Source organism: Pezoporus flaviventris, unplaced genomic scaffold (assembly GCF_033815535.1).
Source record: "Pezoporus flaviventris isolate CSIRO_AGI_PZ_B2104156 unplaced genomic scaffold, CSIRO_AGI_Pfla_v1 ptg000007l, whole genome shotgun sequence".
Taxonomy (NCBI): Eukaryota; Metazoa; Chordata; class Aves; order Psittaciformes; family Psittacidae; genus Pezoporus; species Pezoporus flaviventris.
Window position 1 is genome coordinate 5,033,057 of NW_026892555.1, and position 22,978 is coordinate 5,056,034.

General features: G+C 38.4%; 1 protein-coding gene across 2 annotated transcripts in view; it reads left to right on the forward strand.

The window, feature by feature from the left end:
• The window catches only part of FAM135B (family with sequence similarity 135 member B), a 192,872-nt gene that overhangs the window by 135,657 nt on the left and 34,237 nt on the right, over window positions 1-22,978 (forward strand). For both annotated transcript variants that reach the window (XR_009742414.1, XM_061447680.1), the window contains exon 7: window positions 4,731-4,857. Coding sequence is in view for 1 of the 2 variants with exons in the window: in XM_061447680.1 (XP_061303664.1) it covers window positions 4,731-4,857 (127 nt within the window). In the remaining variant the exon portion in view is untranslated. The remainder of the gene's footprint in view (window positions 1-4,730; window positions 4,858-22,978) is intronic.

Here is a 22,978-nt window from a genome sequence, read left to right on the forward strand (position 1 = left end):
GAATGATGTTATTTCTATGTGACTTACTTATATTTTCCATATTTTTTAAAATCAGTAATATTTTATACATAAGGGACTGAAGGGAAAAGAAGTTATTTCTTCAGATGGTCTGTTCTAAATAGGAAGCAAGTTCATTTCTTCAACTTCCACTACTGCTTCATAAAATCCTAGAATAGTTAGGCTTGGAAAGGACCTTAAGATCATCTAGTTCCAACCACCTGCCATTGGCAGGGAAAATCAGAATATTATAATTTCTGGTCATTAGAATATGATGAATGTGTGGGGTTTTGGTTTGTTTGTTTTTACAGTTTGACCATTTCATATAGTGCAAGCTAGGTTTTTTTTTCCAAACAAGATTCAGGTCCCAGTCTTTAAATTTTGCTTTTCCCATTCTGCTGAAAGCTACAATGAAGAAACTAAGTTTTGCTCACCAGAAAAAAAAAAAAAAAAAACAACAAAAAACCCCAAAAAGCAAAAACCCAAAAAAAACCAAAAAAAAGCTCTTCATTTTGAAAAAAAAAACAGTGAATGAAAAAATAAAACAGATTATTTCTTTTTTTTTGGAGGAGTTTAATCTCAAAGGGAATATTATGTTTTATTAAATTGGCCTACAGCATTTATTCTGAATTACTTCAATAATACATCTGAACCAATGTTTATCAAGGCAAATCCATTTCTTATGCTAGAGAACTGCCATCTTGTTTATATATTAGAGAATTGTCCACAGAAGATAAAAAATGGGGAATGATTATTTAATATTTTGCACTATATAAGAACTAAGAGGTGCCATGTTCAGCTTTCCAACAGCAGATTCAAAAGAAAGTCCAGCACATATTGCAATGTGCAATTCATTCCAAATGATGTTACAGAGGCCAAAAGTATAAATCAAAAAGGCAGATTCATAGAAAATAATCATGGCAGGGGGTTGGAACTAGATGATTTAAGGTCCTTTCCAGCCCTAATTATACTATGATTCTCACCTGTATGTATATAGGCATGTATGTATCCATAGACAGCTTCTGTAAGAACTAGGAGACTCTTCTGATGGATAAACTTCTGGAATGGAACTGTTGGAACAAGTCCAGAGGAGGGCCACGAGGATGATCAGGGGACTGGAGCACCTCCCATATGAAGACAGGCTGAGAAAGTTGGGGCTGTTCAGCCTGGAGAAGAGAAGCTGCGTGGAGACCTCAGAGCAGCTTCCAGTGTCTGAAGGGAGCTACAAGGATACTGGAGAGGGACTCTTCATCAGGGACTGTAGTGACAGGACAAGGGTTAATGGGTTCAAACTGAAACAGGGGAAGTTTAGATTGGATCTAAGGAGGAAGTTCTTTACTGTGAGGGTGGTGAAGCACTGGAATGGGTTACCCAGGGAAGTTGTGAATGCTCCATCCCTGGTGGTGTTCAAGGCCAGGTTGGACACAGCCTTGGGTGACTTGGTTTAGTGTGAGGTGTCCCTGCCCATGGCAGGGGGGTTGAAACTAGGTGATCTTAAGGTTCTTTCCAACCCTAACTACCCTATGATTCTATGATTCTATAAAGATATCTCATAGATAAGGTCATCAAAAGAACAGCTAAAAAAATAAAAATGAAAAGTTGTTTCTTTCAATGAAAATATTAATTCTGCACTCATGTTCATTCTCTCAAACACACCCACTTTGCATCCTTTGATCTTTTTTATCCTGACTCTAAATAAAAGCTAAGGTTAACATGCAGGATAAGGATATAAATATTTATATTAAATCAGTGTTATTAAATAAATAGTCATGTAAATAACCAAGAGTTAAGATTCATACAAATGAACGTGGTTGCAGGAATAAATAGCATAAATACAGGAATTAACCCATTTTTGTGAGTAAAAATTGTCTTCAAGCATTATGTAGTTCAGAAAGCATTAGGGGAACTTTAACAGTTTGTAAGCCTTCCAGTTAAACTTTCCCTCAACAGACAGATGACATTATGGCAGGTTTCCCAAAAAACGGTTTTTGTTTTACAGTGCTATATGAAATCAATTTCTGTAAAACCAAGTGATTAAAATCCCTTCTCTGCTGTAAAAGCAAAATAGAAATAAATTAAAAAGGCATTAAAAAGTGCTTTTCTCTCCCTTAAAGCCTTTGAAAGCTTTGCTAATATTCAAATGAGGAGGTTTTTTGTGCATGCAACATTTGTTTAAGCTTCTCTCTCTGATACCATAGCAATACGTTTTTATTTCTTCTTCCTGAGCCTTTTCAGCAGACCAGGGCAGACAATATCACCCAATAACATCTGAAATTACTCAGAGCAGTTTTTATCTCTTGGCTCCTTGAAATTGCTTTAGTTTATTTATTTATTTCTGTATTAAATGTATGAAATCTGTGGAAGGAATTCATGCTGTTTAGAAGCAGCCAGCTGGAAATTTCTTGGATCACAAAAATTAATGCATACAATATATGCTACAGTCTTCTACCCCCCACTTGCTTATGGAATGTTCTTTTTGTCAATGTATAAATGCTAGCTAATATATAAGAGAGAGCAGATTGACTTGAGGCAAGGAAAGGATTTATGATTAACCTTCTGACACTAGTCCAATACCTAATTTTGCTTGAGATTTCTTTTTCTGGTGTTGCACGCATCACTCAGTTTCCCTGCATATCAGAACCTCCCCTGTTATTTGGGTGATAACAAGTATTGCTGCACTTCCATTCATTTTGTATCCATCCTTAGCATAATCTTCCTTTCTTTTGTTGTGGGCTTCTGAATAGCAGCCAGAACTTTTACCTGTCCTTAAAAACTGAATTAGGTGTAGATACCCATGAGTAATGGCTGATCTGAACTGACGTAGCCACATGATACATATCTACATAGAGAAATAACCTCAGATTGAAAGTTTTGGCAGAATAAATGACACTGCCCAGTGCCTTTTAGTTCTGGCATAATGTGGTTTTTAAATGTTTTTTTGTGCTCTCCATCTTAGAAACTTTTGTTCTTTCAAGGAGACCAGGTCTCCTGCATGTGATGTAATTTAGGATGACAGGATGCATCATGTGCCTGTGGATGGTGAACCCAGTCTGAAAGCTGTAGCACAAACTCAGTGGCATTACTGAGTAAATGTCTTTTTTCTCTGTAGTTCATTAGCTTAATTCCACCTTCACCTACACAGTATCATAGAATCAGCTAGGTTGGAAATGATCTTTAAGATCATCAAGTCTAAACCTTCACTCAAGCACTACCAAGGCCACCACCAAGCCATGTCGCTAAGGGCCTCATCTGCACAGTTTGTGAACACTTCCAGGGGTGGTGACTCCACCAATGCCCTGGGCAGCCTGTTCCAATGCCTGACCACCTTCTTTCGGTGAAGAAATTGTTCCTAATATCCAATCTAAACCTCTCCTGGTGCAGCTTGAGGCTGTCTCCTTTTGTTCTATTGCTTGTTACTTGGGAGAAGAGACTGACCCCCACCTCACTGCAACCTCCTTTCAGGTAGTTGTAGAGAGTGGTAAGATCACCCCTGAGCCTTCTCTGTTGGCCTTCTTGGCTGCCTGGGTACAAACTAACTCATTTTCAACACCCTCAGCACCATCTCCTTCTCTGCCAGCAGCTTTCCAGCCACTCTTCCACAAGCCTGGAGCATTGCATAAAGTTGTTGTGGTGGCCCAAGTGCATGCTTTGTAAGAGCAACTATGGTTGCTTGCATCACCATTTAGACTAAGCAATTTGGTTTATTGTATTCACTACAAGTAGCCTGATTTCTCTCTTCAAATCTTGATGTAGTTTATGTACTGCACGTTATTACAGGGTCTAACAGTGGGGTTTATCACACCAAACTTCATCTGTTTATAAGGCAGTCATCCTAGCATCTCTTCACAGTCCACAATAAGAAATAAGCGCTTAGAGGGTGAAACGCATCTGACCTATTTGATATCACTACTTCAGAAAGATATGAGTCACACATTGGAAATACCAGTTCCTCTCCAGTGAATATAAAGGCAGCCTACATAATTTACTAGGATGCGGACATTTGCTCAGATTAATCCAGAATAAGAGCCCTAGCTGCTCATCAGGACTCTGACAGGCTCAATGCTGAGCAAACTCCAAACAAGAAGTTTCACTTTTAATGGGTCCATGCTATAAGACAGGAGACATACAGGTGCAGTCAGAAGGGAACACTACAATAGTCAGCACTGAGAGGCGATGATCTCAGCCTAAACCTACTTAAATTGTCAGACTTTTGAGAAAGAATTTGGATAACAGCAAAATTGTGTTGTGAATGGGTATGGGAGAACACATCCCAAATGAATGGACTGTAGCCAGGAAAGGGACATGCAGTTTGGGGCTGACATCTTGTAATTTTGGTGCTGGAAGCTTTATGTCATGGAACAGTGAGAAGTGGGAATTAAACTTCCAATCTGTAATAAAAGATTGGGATGAGATATAAAGGATGTTGGTAGTGTAGGGAGATTCACAATTGCACAGCTGAAAATGAAGTGTGGTATGGTTAAAGCCAGAGAGAAAGATGTTGTATCACCCAAGATGTAAGATGATGAGAAGCTGGATTAAGAGTATTATCTATGTGCATAGATGGAAAAGTAATGTTGAGAAATTACGCTGGAAAAAGATCTGTAAGGCAGCAGGGAAAGGACTGAGTGAATGATAATGCTCAAACCACTGGACCGAATGCCAAGAAAGGGGCAACAGTTAATCTTCTTTAACAATACTGCTCTTATTTTTCTTCTTAATTTTTCTTCTTTTAGTTTTGCTCGTCCAGGGAAAGGCTCATGGCTTGGTAAAGGCAACCTGGATGCAGGACCAGACCAGTCCAGTATGTCATTAGAAAATCTAGTGTTTGGAGCTGGCTACTGCAAACCCGCTTCTTCAGAGGTAAGGAGGATTCCTGTATTACTTCTATTTCACATTGTCTTCTATTTCTATATTCACATTGTCAACATTATCCGTGAAGAGCAGGCCCTGGTTCATATTGCTAATAGAGTGATTTTGTTGGAGGAAGAACCCTCCAAACACTTCTGCATGAACCACCTGGCAATTAGATATACAGTTCCTGGGTTCAGCTCTCACCTTTATGAACCATTTCAGAAAAGGCAAGATGTATGGATATAACCCTGATTGCCAATGGCACTTTTACAGCAGGAGTCACCGGGCTAGATATCTGCTGTAAGGTGAAATTCCTTATTCAGTAAAAAATCCTTGCTTTCAGGTCTTATATTCAATGGCCACAGGACTTAAATAATTCTTAAGGATGTTGTGAAGGTTTGTGTTTGGAGTATAGAGTACTGTGTGTGCTTATGATGGGGTGTTACATACATTGCCTTACTCAAGGCAGGTCTTATTACTTACTGCAGCTGAAACAGAGAACTTGTGCAATGTTTAGTACAAAGTTGTTTTTTTGGAAAACAATGATTAATTGGGGGTTTGTAGGTTTTGGGGGGGTTTGGAGAGTGTTTTGTTTGGTTAGCGGGGGGGGGAGGGGGGGGTTAAGTCCTAGCTTTGAAGTGTTTCTTTTGTCAGAAATGTTTCCTCAGGTCTAGGAAACTCAACCCAGAATTCTGGAATCATTAACTTGTTAGGAAATCCCGATTTGAGGGTTCTGATTAACATGTTGCCCTCAGCTTCCCTCAACCTTTCCTGTCAAAGCTGCTCTGTTCTGTATGAATGTTAAAAATATCCTAGCCTAGAGAGGCTACTGTAGGAGAACTACCAGGGAATTAACTCAGGCTGAGAGAATGTTTGGCCTGAAGCTGCTATCTGAACCATTGGGTCGTTGTATGCTTTTTGGCAAACAAACTGACCTCAACCTCTGCGTCTCTGTTAGACAGTCACATCACATAAATTGAAATAACGGATTCGAGTGTTTGTAAAGTAATATCCGTACATCACACAAGAGAGAGGCATCTTTGTAGAGTGGTTCCTAATTTTCATTATCCTCTGCACAAATCTCTATTGTAAGAAGATAAATAGAACAGCTAATTCTCCACTCCCATTTTTCCTTTTACCCTCCATGGAAAAATCTTGGTCTAATGTGATTAGGAAACGCTATTTCCTTCTCAAATATTTTCATTAGCTGAAAAATAGAGAAAACTCTATTTTCTACCTATCTCTTCTGATAATTATTCAATAGAAGCTTGATCATAAGGTTTGGTTTTTTTTTTGCCTTTTTTTTAATGACAGCATAATTGTTGTGGCTTGACCTTGTCTGAATGCCAGGTGCCTACCAGGCTGCTCCATCATTCGCTTCCCCAGCACAACAGGGGCAAAGAAAGTAAGATAACAAAAACTTGTAGGTCAAGACAATGGCAGTTTAATAAAGCAAAACCAAAGGCTGCATGCAGAAGAAAGGGGAAAAAAAAGATTTGATCTCTACTTCCCACCAGAAGGTGATATCCAGCCACTTCCCAGGAAGCAGAGATTCAATACACTTAGTGGCTACTCTGGAAGACAAGCGTCGTAGGAATGAATACCTTTTTCTTAACTTCTATTGCACAGCAGATGTTACATGGCATGAAATATCCCTTTGGTCAGTTTGGGTCAGCTGTTCTGACTATGTTCCCTCCCATTATCTTGCCCACACCCAGATCACTGGTGAGGGGGGAATATTGGAAAGCCAGCCTTGATACTGTGCAGGCATTGCGCAGCAGTAGCCAAAACACTGGTGTGTTATCAACACCTTCCTAGCTATGAATACAAAGCACAGCACTGTGAGGGCTGGTGTGTGGAATATCAACTCCAACTCAGCCAGACCCAATACAATAAGTATGAGAGAAGCTGCGTGGAGACCTCATAGCAGCCTACAAGGATGCCAGAGAGGGATTCTTTATCAGGGACTGTAGCAATAGGACAAGGGGCAATGGCTTTAAAATTAAATAGGGGAGATTTAGGTTGGATATTAGGAAGAAGCTCTTTACTGTGAGGATGGTGAGACACTGGAACAAGTTACCCAAAGAAGTGGTGAATGCTTCATCTTTAAAAGCATTTAAGGTGAAATTGGACAGAGCCTTGGGTGACATGGTTTAGTGTGAGGCATCCCTGCCCATGGCAGGGGTTTGGAACTGGGTGATCTTAAGGTCCTTTCGAACCTAAACCATTCTATGGTTCTATGATCCCAGCAAGTGACCTACTAAACACCCAGATGAAAGCACTCTATCATAAGCTGGCTTTAGCACTCTGCTACCATGCAGGTCATCAGAACATCACACCCCAAACAATTATAAATAGAATGCTACACACTCCACCTCCACATGGTGAGATGTACATTTGCTTAGCTTCAGGGGTCTCTATAAGTCATGACATCTGGTTTTGATCTGAGACTTTTAATTTAATAGACTGTGATGGCTTTTTTGCATATGCTGTCCCTGATGTATGGTAATGAGCAAAGATTATTGTTCTTGGTTTAACAGAAAAAATAATAATGCACAACTAGAAAAGGAACTGCTCTTGGAGTGAACCCAGCTCCAAGTGAGTCCAAGTGAATAGCGGTTTATGTGGAGTTTTTATCAAACCATAAGGAATTGAAGGAAGAATAATAATATTTTTTACAGTGCTGCAATGCTTTCCCCTGGGTCAACTCCACTCCCCTTTACAAATGTATATATTCTGTTCCAAGTCGTTTGAATGTGTTTGTAAAATATAACTTCAATTGGACTATGGACATGTCCAGGTTTGGGGAATTTTGCAATCAGCGTCAGTGGGCATGAGAATGGGTCCTACCCATTTCATTAGATGAAAACTGCAGAGGACTCTACTCACTTTGTATATATATTGCATTGGACCTTGCCTACGCTGTTTCCAAATAAATAACTGTCAAATCCCTCACCTGAAGATATGCCACACTTTCTGTTTATTTGTTTATTTATAAGCTACTTTAATTTGATGCAACTGGCTAAATCTAGGCAAGAACAATTAATGTATCTTGTCATCCAAGGCAGACAAAGCTTCACTGGGCAGGAGGATGTAGGAAAACTGTTTTTAAAGAGACTTTGGTTAGTTCTTTTTTATATTGTAAAATGGTGTGAAATGGTTAATGTTAGTCTATCCTACTGTGTTTTTTTTCATCTCTGCAAAGCTGAGTTTGGGTCTTTCTACTTTCCATGTATATTTCTGTATTTTCCTTGATCTGAGAAATCCCCAGGCTTAAGCTCTTCAGATACATCTCCTGGGCAAGTGTGTTCTGTCTGATGTCTTTTCTAGGGAACTGAATCTGATTATTCAGTTCTCCATAATGCTGCAAACAATTGAGATTTTCTTTATTTGAGGTTTCCCTATTGAGAGTAAACCAAAAAGACCTTTTTTTTTCCCCATTATTGCTGCTAGATTATTTTTCCAGAATATTTCCATTTGAGTAGAAGCCTCTGACTCATAAGAATTCTAAATCATTCTTATTGCATCTTCTTCTTCAAATCTAGGAGATGCATGTTACAACCCCAGTGAATTAGTGGTTTACTTTTTCTGAGGCTTTTACTAAATGCAGTTGATCCAATTTCATCAATTTCATGGAAGTGGCATAAATTCTACAAAGCCAAGAAGCAGACTGGCTCATAAAAGTAAACTTTGCCCTTTCTAGTGTCATCATGCTCAATAGATGGACTCGTGTCATGGCATATGTGGCATAGTTTTTGTAGCTGACGGAGATTGGAACAGTGGGGTTTTCTGTGCCTCCGTGTTAGACAGAGCCAGTTCCAGCTGGCTCCATAATGGACCTATTACTGGCCAAGGCTGAGCCCACCAGCAACGCTGGAAACACCTCTTTGATAATATATTTAAGAAAGGGTAAAAAGCAATGTGCAGTAGCTGAGAGACAGAAAAGTGAGAAAATATAAGAGAAAAAACTCCACAGACACCAGGGTCCCCTGCAGCCTGTCCCTGCCCATCGCAAGGGGGCTGGAAGTAGATGATCTTAAGGTCCTTTCCAACCCTAACTATTCTATGATTCTATGACACAGGTTGTCCCACTGCAGTCCATGTAGGACCCTATGCCAGATCAGGTGGTTGTGCCCTAAAGGAAGAGGTTTTAGATTTTTCTTATTTCTCATTCTACTCAGTTTAATTAGCAATAAATTAAATTAATTCCCCCATGTAGAGTCTGTTTTGGCCATTACAGTAATTAGTAAGTGATCTCCCTGTCCTTATCTTGACTCGTGAGGGTTTTGTTGCATTTTTCTCCCTTTGTCCTGTAGAGAAAGGGAAGTGATAGAGTGGCTCAGTGGGAAACTGGCAGCCAGACAAGGTCAACCTGCCACACATGGTTCAGACAAGATTTGAACATATAGCTTCAGTACAGTGGTGGCTGGATTTACAGTAGAACCAAGCCCCCAGCAAAGCCAGAATTGCACTGAAATCTGATGTTACTAGTAGTAAATCATGTTTTCAAGCCATCTGTTGAATACGAAGTAGAGGATTCTTGACATATTATCTCTAGGCCATGCATCTTATTTTACCTTTTTCTTCTTCATAAACATGGTCCATCAGAGAGTGAATTTTCTTTTTTGACCCATAGATTGTGTTAGTTCTCATCTAGTTTGTGTAGTTCACTTGCTGTTTTCTTACTGAAAACGCAGGTGACTGCCTTCATTTCTAAAGAAAGGCTGTATCAGTCATTAGCTCCCCTTGCCACTAGCTTAGGAGTTAATCTGCTGTGTGTTTGGGCTGCTGAGGTGCCACTGCTTAATGATAGATCCTGAAGGCTCCTTGTTCTACACTTTCACACTTCTTAACGCAGAGACTAATTAAATGCCAGGGGCTTTGGACTGTACATGTGCATTTTCCAAATGACTTCTGAACACCTCTGACAGTTTCCATATTCCTTGGCTTAATAGACTAGTTACAATAATTAATCCTATTTAAATCTTGGTGATTTTTTGTTAAGTCCTCCACTCTCTTCCCTGTCATGTACTCAGCAAACAGGGATCTTCCCCTTCTCCATTCCTCCTCCCCTCCTTTTCTACTAGTTTCTATCTAGACTATGCTTTTGCTTTCAAGTACAATTGAGAAAGCAGTTATTCTTACTGAAATAAGAATTTTTCGTTGTCAGATAAATATGAAGGAAGATGCTTTTGGGGTTGAAAACCCATTAAAGAACAATCTACAAAATAAGAAAATGTGCTAGTACTTTCTCAAGCTCTCTTCAGCCCACAACCTATACTCACAGAAAATATGTAACACACTAGATATGTCCAAAATAGGGTTGTATCTACTGCAGACTCATGAGCTGTGTGTGACTGGCTTCCCTCAGGGGCATCTGAATTCCCCTTAGGGTCTGCTAAGTTGTTTTTCCCTGTGAGAAAGTTCAAGGGGTTGTTCTGGAGGTTACAAGGTCTGGATCTGAACATCACACTGACTCATGCATTCAGATTATCTCTGCAGCAGTAAGAGCTGGACATTAAAAATATCTACAGATCCTACATCTGCAATAAAGTAAAAAGAAAATGTTCCTTGCAGAACTAAAAATTGAACAGTTGCTTATACTTCAAGAGATTTATGCCTTACCCTGTACCTAAACCTCTTCTATATCCACTATTGTCAGGCTGGTTTATTGTCTTTGTAATATTGTGCATCACATGCCTGCTGTGTCATAATCAAGTTGAGTCAATGACATACTGGGGTTTATTAATAAACTATACACACAGTAATCTAATTTTCATTTGGATAGCAGTTGCACTGCAGATAAATTGACTTTTAAGTAATGAGATTGATTAATCATATGACTTCCCATTATTAAGACACTGGTGTTTGGTAAGAAGTGTTCTTATTCCATGAAGCATTGATGTAGCTACCCCAAAAGACATGAAGTGTGAGTCCGGCTTCATACAACAGCTAGGAGTGTCATTCAAATAAAATTGCATTGGCGCTGAGAGTTCTTTACCACAGTTTATTAATATTTTCATCTTTTCAGCAACATATTAAAAAACAAGGCTGTTTCAGCCTAACAATAAAATGTTATTCAAACCTACATTTTTGTGTCACATAGGAGTTATTTGTGGTTTAGTCTTCTTTTCTGCTCTATAGTTATGGCTCTTTGGCCACAATAGTTCACTTTTTCAGCTCTTGAAAATGGAAGATTTTGTATCAGAGAATAGCTCATGTAGGATCCATTGTGGGATTTTTAGCCTGAAATCCCAGTTTAGCTGGGAGAAGATGAATACGTAGCTGTAAACTTAATTTCTCTTCAGACAGGAATCTTAATGCAGAGTTTAATAGTATCCTTTTCTTCTTTTATTTATAGACACAGCAGCCATCTTTCTGACTTAAATCCATTGTTAATTCTACAAAAGAACTAAAAATTTGTAAAAGACTAAAACACCACTATTTCCTTTTAAAGGAAGGGCAATGTGTATGTTCGTTTCTTTTTTCCTTTGAAACTAACCAAAGTTCTCTATCTTCTACTAGGAAAAAAGGGACCTGATGTGTCTACAGGACTATGAAGTTGTCAAGTGTTTTTTTTATTCTTTTTTCTTCTTAACTGTGTGCCAAGAGAGATGTTTCACTAGCAATGTCTGAGTTTTACAAACTTAAGGCATAATGAAGATTTTGATTTTACCAATTTAGAAGTACAGTATGTATATAACTGGTATGTATTATTTAGGAACAGGACTCTTTCAGTGTCTTGCTTTAGCAAACAATGATTAGTTGTGATTGGACTCCAGCAGATGTCCAACACATAATTACAGTGAAATAGTAAGAGAGCTGATATATTGTTCTTTATAAGGTGTAATGACAAGTATCTTTAATCAGTGTTCAGGGCACCATTTGTGATAATTACTGATGAAGTCTTTAATCTTCAGTTTCCTGAAGATAAATGGCTGATCTTAGGAAAGAACTAAATGATTTCCTAGCTGTAGTAGAAAACATAGTAACTAATAATGGGACAATAACTAGTTTCTTTAATCACTGTCATTTTTCTTTCCTGAGGCTCTTATTTTTTGATCTGTCATATGCTGAGAACAGCAAGGCAATGTTCTGCATTATGATAGAGTTCAAAACAGAGATTAATTTGGGATTATGTCTAAAACATGATGTTGAAAAAGCTTTACAATCTTTTCACTATGGGTGTTCAATGAAAATGTCATGGAATAATCTGGAAATTCTTGTGACACTCCATGCAGGATGTTGATGGAGTCCTTCAGGAGGAAGTCCTCAGGAATTGCTAATATTCAATTGATAATTGTCTCCTTTTGAAAATCAATAGAATTTGCATAGGAAGTTTCACTTTTCCTACTACTTTTTTTTTTGCTATTTTTCTGCAATGCTTCTCTATTACAAAGAATCAGACTGCTGCATACTCTTTGCAATCTTCCTGTTTCTCTGCATTCTACTGTGAAAAAGTCAATCAAGTCTGGACTTGTTTAACTGAAAAGAAATTTTTTCATAGCTAACTTAAAGTAGTTGTGAAAGGAGTGGTAAAAGGAAGAATTCGCATGGAGAACTTATTTCTCTTTCACAGCTACTATTACAGTTATATACTGACAAAATTATTTGAAACCCCATCAACATTTCTCAATTCGGGACTGAAATCCACTGTTGTACAGTCATTCATTTGACCAACATCATTTAAAGTTTTCCCTTTCTACAGATTTTAGCATTGATTTTTGAGGAAGCTTATAGGAGGGAGCATGGGACAGATGTTTCTTTCTTTCATCCGTGAAATGGAGTGCAGGGCAGCAGGAACAGCCTTTATACTCTGCTCTTTAGGAAGTTGATTTGGCTGCTCTCTGCCTTTTGACAGAGTGCTTTATGATTCAGTTTTTCATTCTTCTCAGTATTTTTTTCCAGTGGTACTTTGTTGAAAAATTATTTTCAATTATTTTCAAATGCCCTAAGGACCACTAGGCAATAATTCCCAATGACTGATGATGAGAGAGTTCTTGAAAGGAGACCTAATCAATTCTCATGGCTTCCAAGCTGACAGCCTTTCCAATAGGAGCACAGATGCCAACAACAGCACAGTTAAGATCCAACATCTGGAAGCTACCCCTTTGCTATTGGCAGGTGTCCCAGACAACAGCTCAGGGACTGAGGAGTGAGAAAAGAGATTCCCTATTTTTCCAACCAGTTTGTCTTGTTTTGTGGAAACACATGTTCAAGTGACAGTAAAAGCCTGTATTTCTGTTCAAAATCATCACACTGGTCATAATAACCCAAGAATCAGTTTCTCAGCTAGTATGTTTTTTTTGGGGCAGTGCTTAGGAGGAGCACTTCTTTCCATGGAAGCATATTCCCTCTGACATCACCTTGTGTGTAAGTGACTGCTCCAATGATCTCATGGCTTCTCTGAGGATCAGACAAGTTTCAGTAGTCTGACAAACAGAAAAGATTGGGCTAAGAGAATAGAGATGGGTAAGTGTGTTATGATTCTCAAAAGTATTGCCAGACAGAGGAGAATAACATTAAAGTTTAGCTGACATACATAACGCATTTTTTGAAGCTTCATGGCAAGATAAGAATAATTTTAGATCTTCTGTAGAAGAATAATTTCTCCTGGAGTTTATTTGATTTAATCACATGTTCAAAGTCTGCACTGGAGTGTTTTGATGATTGGAAAAAGAAAAGTAATTGCGGGCACAATTAGGTAATTCTTCAAGGAAGATCTTTCCAAAATCCAGACAGTGTGTGAGTATTCAGGCAGTTACACATGAGTATTTGGGTGAGAATCTGGGTTGAAAGATTTATTTAGCCTAAGCTAGATACAATCAGATGAATATGACCTTACTTACATTACTTCTTTGACTATTGTGAACTTTGAGAAATTAAGCTTCCAGTCAGTCTGGTTTTACACCAGTATTTACCTCTGCTGTTCCCAGCTTTATAGGATGGTGTTTGAATATTGTCCAGTGTATTGACCCTGTCTGTGCACTCAGTCACTGTATTATCCCAGGACAGCTGAGTGTGTCATGAGGTATGAAGTACCTGCAGCATCATTCATCTGTAGCCTCTGGCTTCTGATAAGTCAATTAAGGCCAACAGCCTTTTCTCATCATTTTCCTGTTTGTCATGTTTGTAGATTCATAGAATGATTTGTGTTGGAAGGGACCTTTAAAAGTCATCTAGTCAAACCCACCTGCAATGAACATGGACATCTTCAACTAGATTGGGTTGCTCAAAGCCCCATCCAACACAACCTTGAATGTTGCTGGTTATAGGGCAACTACAGCCTCTGTTCCAGTGTTTCAGCACCCTCCCAGTGAAGAATTTATTCTTTATATCTAGTCTAAATCTTCCCTCTTTCAGTTTAAAGCCATTACTCTTTCTCCTATCGCTACAGGCCCTATTAAAGAGTCTGTCCCCATCTTTCTTATAAGCCCCTTTTAAGTATTGAAAGGCTGCAATAAGGTCTTCCAAGATGTTCTCTAACTCTCTCCATAAAGCCATAAAGTCAGTTGAAGTCTGCTCTTTGATGACCCACCCCAAATGTCATTGTCATCTCACAGTTTTTTATTAGGTCTTGAAACAATCTGAAATGTCTCTGTTGGAATTATACCTACCTGGCACTGGTTTATAGAGTTGGCTGATGAGAAACAATGGCATAAGCCTGAGCAGGGCAGAGTGGTTTATAGGGCAAGGTGAAGTTATGTTCCAGGAGGTGGTAAAGCACTGTTTCTGCTCTATGTATTGTGTTTCTTTTCTAAGCAAACACCGGAGCTGTCAGTCAAACCCTCCTTCTCCTCTGCTGAACTCATTAGAAGTATTTTATTTAAAACCGTAAAATGATGGCCTGCAGAATAAATGGTAAACTCCTCATGGCTCATGGAATTTGATTGTCTTTGGGTGTAAATTACTTAAGGGCTGGTATATGTATTATGCATTATGCATAGTACAAGAGGTATCAACTGGGCTAGGAAAATGAACCTTGAAAAAGTAATACTTATGCAAATTTATACAGCTCCAGCTATTGAAAAGTTCCTCATTCTGCTGCAGTAAATTACAGCAAATTAATATAGGTGTCTTAAAGTAACATATCCAGGAAAGTTTCTGATTAGCCATTACTTCTGTTCCAGTGTTAAAAAAAGAAATTGTGGATTTCTGAAGTGATGAAAAAGGCTGTACATTGGTTTATAATTGGCTTTGCAACTTGATGTATGTTTGCATGCATGTCAAAGAGCTATAAATGATCCATTGCCTGAGAATGTCATAAGTGAAGACTTCAGGAAGGCAGCATAATGGCAGCATTAAACATTGAGCTGTTTCTTGCCAGAAGAAGGTATAGAAATCACATCCCCCCCACATCAAAGAAAAGACCAACATTATCACACCTAGGCCAAAGCAGAACATTTCTTCTGCAGACTGATGGCAAGAAGGAATGTGCCTGTAACCAGGGTTAGAAATGATTATTTTGGGGTGTGATTGGTTGAAAAAAATAATGCTACAGAAAAAATCCCACCAGGTTTTGAAACATTTCTAAGAGAATGGATATTTATTTGCCTTATTTGATTTTACAAGCCTTCAAGTAGAATCTCGCAAGAGATCTTCACTTGATTATTTTTCACAATACAGTAACAGACAAAATTCATGCAACCTGAAAAATAGCATATGTAGAACCAGTAAAAGGGTTGTTTTTTCTCCATTTCTATACACCATAAGGTAGCTGATGTAACACATTGCCGGAAGGTGCTACTGTGAAGTTTGTTGGATTTGCCAGAACTGCACAAACCGACACCATTGATGATTCCTATAATCCTTGTTCAGGAAGGATGGGAACTGTGAGGGCTGTGGTATAAGCCAATATTTAGTCAATCTTTCCTTAAATCATGCAATTGCTGAAGTTGTCAGGGCTTAGGTCTAGCTTTTCTTTTCTTTGTTTATCTGTGTCTCCTCAGTGAGTATTTGATACTTAACTACGATTGGTTGCAAAACAAAACTTGCTGGACTTCAGCTTTGATCGAGTTTGGCAAATCAGTGTATTTTGCTCACATTTTTTGGGAAAAGTGAGAAGTCAATCATGAACCAAGTGAAAAGAGGGGGATATGCAAGAACATTTGGAAATAATAATTAAAAATAATAGTGCTATCAATAGAGATATGATTTCTTCCCACCTGCTTATGACTCATAGGAACCTACTTGGTAACACTGTGGCTGTGTAACAGACTGAAAGAAACAATAAAATTAAAAACCTGCCTTAGTAACGAAATGTCAAACTGCTTAAAAAATGAACCTGTAAAGGTTGAAGCAATTTGTCACTGCCAAAAGACAGCTAAATATTTCCTCTTTAGCCATTGTTTGGAAATGTTGCTAATGTTTAAATTTAACAAGCTGAGGAAGACATTGGAAATAATGTTATGATTGTTCTAACTTTTATCTTCATTTTTAAAGACAAAACTAATAAACCATCACGCAGCAACTGCTCTGGTGATAGAGATCGCCACACTGAATGCTGGGCCAAGCTCTCAAATAAATATATTTGGGTGGGCATGTTGGTGCCTATCTCTTCTTTCCTACGAGACTCTGTGTGATCAAGAACTAAAATGACCCACTGGGAAGCTATAAAAAAAAAGTCATTTCAGAAGCCAAGCCAGTGGGAGTAGAATGACAGGATTCAAAGTGATCTTGGCCTCATGCAGAAGTAGTCTGAAAAGTAAAAGGTGCAGTTCCTAAACGTCCTTTATGGGCAGGAATAGCAACATACCAGAAATCCCAAGAGGCTCATGTCCTATACCCATTCTATTAAAATAATTCGCAAGCCATCTTGGTTTCTTGATGTCTCTATGTCATGTTGCAAGTCAGTAGAGATGTGTTCCCTACAGCTAATACCAATGTGTTTTGACTAAAGCAAAGGCTGAGGCTGTTAGATTGATAGGAAATATAGACAAATACTGCAATGCAAAGAGATCCTCTTTTGTCTTTTTTGTTTGGTTGGGTTTTGTCCAGCTTCCTTTTATTCTAGGTTCCCCACGAAAAGGCAAAATCTCTTATTTCATATTGCATGATGTTTGAGCAATGGTCCTTAGATTTTTCTTGTGGCAGTATCAAACTCTTAAAGGTCTTTTCTCCAAAATGTGAACTAGAAATGAGGAAATTCATCACCTCATCTAAGTGGGACTTGCCTTTTGATAATCTCTAGTATCTTTTCTGCTCTTTTTTCCTGCCTGGTTCTTTATACATTCCTTTCATCACACAGGAAGATTCCTATCCTTACTTTTGAATCTTTTCCTTTGCACAAATATCAAACATGTCCATCTCAATGGTATCTGAGAAGCAAATTCTATTTTTACTTGCAAGTCTTACACCAGTCCTGAAAGAAGAGATACAGAAACAGAATACTACTTCTTGGAGTAACCAGCAACCCATCTCCTCCCATTTCTTATTACAAATCTTCTAAATTAAGACTCCAGTCTTATGCCTTCAGTAAATTTCTCCTTCTTCTTCCCCATAGATCAGGATCAATGTTCACTTTGTCACCAAATTCCCCACTTGCTAGCAGAAGGCTCTTTGCCTCTGCTCAGCGCACAGGTAATGCTTATAACAGTCAATAGGCTGCTCCAATGAGCTCACCTCTCAATTCAAGTACATTTCTCAGGTTGCTGTTGTGTATAAATTGAGCTTGATTTGTGTACAACCACTGTCAAAAGTTCCAGCAATTCATATTGATAAATTTTACTCAACCTTCAGATTTGGAATATAGTCTTCAAAATAAACAATATTTTCAAGCTGTAGTAACACTAGAAGCCCATTCTTTATCTTATGACAAGTTGGTTCTCTCATGTTTGTAGTCATTCTTCCTCCATATATGGACATATAGCTGAGTATAATTTTATTTTAAGACAGTAACAGGTTGCAAAGTGGTTGGGCTTTTTAGACTTAAAATAGCAGCTTCGTGTGCTGCTGTCTCAGGGTCTTCACACAACTCAAGCACAGCTTGTTGGGAAATTACACTAAGACAAAGCTATGTCTTCATTGTCATGATCTGCTGTGTGAACAAAGCAAGCTTGGTTGCTATAGGTAGGTTTCTTTAATGAGACTGCTGAGTTGAGCCTGTGCTTATGTAGTAGGTTATCAGTCAGGACCCTTTTCCTCTGATTCCAGTGATAACGCTCCATCTTGAAAATAGGACTCGGCAAATGTCTTACCACTGTGATAATGAATTTTAACACAATTTCTGTGAACATTTTGGAAGGGCAAGAAAGGAACCAAATTTCAGAAGCCCAAATGAAGTAGAACTGAGACAAGTGAAGTGTGACTTGGGTTATTTCTCAAAACTGAATGACGTGCAGAGAATGCAATGTCAGCCTAGTTCTCCTCTTATATGCCCATTGGTAATGCATATTCCTAACAAGCAGGAAAGCCCAAATACTGCGGCCAGAGACAGTCCTGAGTTCAGTGCCTGAGTTCAGTCCACCACCAAGAAACTGTGAAATAGGAGTAGAATCATAGAATAGTTAGGGTTGGAAAGGATCATCAAGTTCCAACCCCCCTGCTGTGGACAGGGATACCTCACACTAAACCATGTCACCCATGTATTACAGTAGGTTGGAATATATTTTCTATAAAAACATCCTCTGTGAATCCTACTGTTTACTGCTCCTCAGCTTAAAAATCTGCTGTGGCATCCTGTACTATGTTACATGATTCAGCACATGGCAATTTCTCTAGCTTCCAAATGTAGAAAGATGAGTTTAAGGTATGTTTTAATTTGTGTCTTTAACCTATTAAGAGGGTGTGCAAGGTCTGTTATTGTGCTTAACTCACTAGTCTTAGAAATGTGAAACCACAATAAGAGATAACTTGTAATCATTATTGCCAATGTCTTTTATTTTTTTTTTTAAAAGGGTTTCCAATTCACTCTGAACAAGGAAATAATTTCTTTCTAAGCTGTCCTAACACTTTCTTTTTTCCCCTGTTTGTACACTGAACTGTGAAATCAATTATTCCTGTAGCACTAGTCATACATAAATGGAGACCCAAGCCTGAAGTCACTTTCTCTCTGTGACTGGCAGTATTTAATAGAGCCTGGCATTTCTAAATATGAAGCTGTGATCCTTGCTACTGCTTTCATTAAATAAAGAGTATTTTAAAGTGACCATTTGCACTAGGTCTGTGCAACAGACCCAGAAAATAACGCTGAACCGAGTAGTTTGATGCATGCAGTACGATAGAAGTTCACTGTGTTTATAGCATATTGCACCAAACACTATGACAGAAATGGCATCTGCAAGAGAACTGGTTTTAACTAATTCATTTGTCAGGTCCCAATCAGGCCACATGCTATAAAGTATCTTCAATTGTCTCTTGTATCAGCCATGGCCTGCAGGGAGCACTATGAGGACAACACAAGATGGGATCTTCACTTCCCTTCACACCACTTCTTCCATCTCAGGTCCCTCTAGTTCCCCCTTTTTCTCTAAGTTAGAGGATTTCCAAGCTCACTCTAGACACAGATAAATACTCGCTCTGGGACTGCTTGTAATCATCTTGGATCCAGCAGTTACCTCTGGGTGAATTATCTGAATCATTATCTCTGAAGCATTCATACGGTCTGAGAGAACAAGATATCTATTCCAATTCCACAATTCTCTCCCTCTGCCTGCACCTGAAAAGAGTGGCTCAGATGACCTTTCTGAGCATTAGCTTTCCCAGATATAAACCACAGAAAATGGTACTGACTTATTTACAATGCTCTTTAGCTTTTCTATATGACAATCACTGTATAAAAGAAGAGCCTGCTAATCCTTGTGTGTTGTTTTTATTGCCATTGGTATTTCAATAATTCCAGGCTAACACAGATGTAACCGCCCCAATTAAAATCCTGATTCTTCCTCTAAAAGCTGGAGATTTACAGAAGTAAATTAAATTAGATTAAATTAGAAGCTGTTACCTCTAAGCCCAAAAATATCACAATTTATTAGGAAAGGACAGTTCAAAACTGTATGAATTACTTTCTGGTTTTTTTAGTAAGGGCTGGGGTGAAACTTCTCTGCCCATCTCTGAATTGTCTGCATCCAGTCTTCTAGTTTAATTTTCTTTCATGTAAAGTCTGTGGAAAGCAAGAAGAATTTCAATGGAATAACATACTGTAACATCAACATTAGAAGCAGAGAGTATGAACTGTGCTTCAAAAATGCCTGTTTCTTTCTCTCTCTGTGTTATAATGTGCCAGGGTGACAAGCTGAGCTGGACATGTTTGCATGCTAAAATTTTCCTAGGTACTAATCTCACCATTCCTATGTGAGCAAACTGGGACACGTGTGAGAGCTTTGATCATTGCCACCTATGTATTTAATTGCAAACTCTTATAAACCAAAACTATTAGGATGCTTTAAGATCCTGGGAAGCATATATTTATTTATTTACTTATTCAGTCATTCGTTCATGTATTTTGTGTCAAACAGTATACAGCATTAGTGGAAAGAGAAAAATTGCCCCAGCAGCTGCTAACCTGCATGATTACATAGCATAAAGCCATCTACACCCCAACTAGAGCAGGACCTGAACATATCCCTCCCTGTTGCTATGTATATAAAGGTTGAATCAAACATTTTTGGTATTTTCTATTGCCCTGAATACCAATTCTAATAGCAGAATGAATAAGATCTCCTTCTATGTGTGTAACTGTATACAAAGAGGTGGGAGAGAAAAAAAAATGTTAATAAGTGTCCTTTTAAGACCTGACTGTTTTTATGCCTGCTGCCTGCAGTGATGTGTAATACAAGTCAGCTCTTCAGCTGAGGGGTCCTTGTTTGATCACAGCAACAGGAGGGGATTTGCTTTCCTTATCTGTGAGTAAGCAGCATGGACTCTAATCAGAAAGGACAATGTACTAAGGCCCTTTTTGATGTCTTCACTGTGTTATATCACTTAGGAGGTCAGAATTTACACCATCTGTGTGTATCTGTATTTATAAATATTAAAAATAAATTACTCATAAAAGCCATCTATATATGCATCTGTTTATCTATGTGTCTAAGCTGACCTCTTTTTTGCATAAACAATTATTTCCAAGCAGTTTGAAAATCAAATACTGTTTTTTTTCCCATATAAAATATTTATTCAGTATTGGTGTATCACCTCTTAACCGAAGGATAAGTGTGATTTGTGACTATTCCCTACACAGATCCTTAATAATAACGAGATGAAGATATGGACTAATATGTATCGTTTTCATATATACATCCAACAGAGGGAAACAAAAACATATGACTTTTCTTGTGCCAGATGGTTTCAGTGCTCATCTTGGAAAAAGTAGGCCTCCTGTCAGACACCTGCTCTAACTTCCATAAGACATCTTCCCCAGTGATTAATTTACTGCTAAAGAAATGTTTTTATGGCTTTAATTTTCTCTATGGTGATGTATTACCCTATAGATTAAGTGGAGGAAATGGTAGTTTCCTCCTTCTTATTTATCATCATCAGAATTTTTGAATATTTCTATAGAATACCCATGTGCATTTACATGAGGAGCCATTATGATTGTAGACACTTGTGATGATGCATAGGATATGACTTGACCTCCATACACTAGGCTCAGCTTTCGATGTGATATGAAAAATAGACTTCAGACAAGCTGAACATTTCAGAACTTAACTTCATTTGTGTTGAATAGAAATAATAAAACTGTGAAATGTCCCCGATTTTTCTGCTAGAAGAATTTTTATGGAAATTCATGTGACCTGTGATGCATTATCATTTCACTAGAATGGTATTTTTAGGTGGAAATTTTCCTGTCAAATACTTCCTTGGCCACTCTTCCTTTCTCAGCCATTTGAAACTAAAAAACCTACAGTTTGCCTTTTCAACAGTAGCTTACATTATTGAAACCATGAGACACAACCATAAGAGCTACCAGGATAGTTATCTTCTACTTATTGAGAGGATGGCTCTTTTTCAAGCCTGATGGTTTCTGTTTTTCAAGGGTCTCAAAACCTTTCTTCCTGTTAATTTTGTAAAAGTGAAAATTATCACTAAATCTGACTCCAAACTCAAATATTTCTTCTACTGCATTATCATCCCTGTGGTTCTGACAAAACAACTAAATGTAAGAGCCAATATAAATGGCAAATTGTATCCTATATTTATGAAATGCCAACCTACATTTTCTTACATAACAGATTTAGTGAAAGGCAAAGCATAAATATTTCCTTATATTGTCAATCTCTTTGCAAATGTTGTCCTTTATTGACACTTTTATTTAGTGTAGCTAGTAGAAGAACTAGTAGTGCTCTCCTCCCCTCCAGTTGCAGGGAATGATGAGGGAAATAACAAGAGGAGACAGCAGTCCACTACCTGCCTCTGAGCCTGGTGTCTCCAGCAGAGTTTTGGGGGTTTTGATCAGAGGTTGGTCTACACGATACCAGGTCTGCTGGCGACAGACAGAATATGCCTGTCTCAAAGGCAAAAAGGATCTTTGAGGAGGAGTTAGCAGATTCATTGAAAGAGCTTTGAACTAGATTTGAAGAGGAAAGGGATAAAATCAGGCTTTCTAGAGATAAGCCCAAGGGCAGCACACCAACATCTGAGGGACTAGCAAGGTCCTTCGGTCCGCAATCTCAGGGGAGGTAGGGGACAGAGGTACACATGGCATCAAAGACGTAAGGGTTCTAGATGCTAGAAACCATGGAAGTACCTGACAGTGGGTGTCTGTCTCTTCTCCCAAGTAACAAGTGATACAACAAAAGGAAATGCCCTCAGGTTATGCCAGAGGAGGTTTAAACTGGATATTAGGGAAAATTCTTCCTTGAAAGGGTTGTGTAGGGCTGGAACAGGCTGCCACAGCCACACAGCACTGACACAGGCTGCCGTGTCATCATCCCTGGAAGGATTTAAAAGACGTGGCATTTAGGGATATGGTTTAGTTGTGGACTTGCAGTTCCAGGTTGGGCATGATGGTTTTTTCCAACCTCATTCTGCGATTCCATGATTCTAATGTCATAAAAATCAAAGAAAAATATAATGATTTTATTTTTCTTTTGTTTTTGAGCTTTGGATAACAAACCATCATATCATGTACAAGACTACTAAATCAATACAAGCAAGGCTATTACTTCAATTGATAGAGTACACATATTCA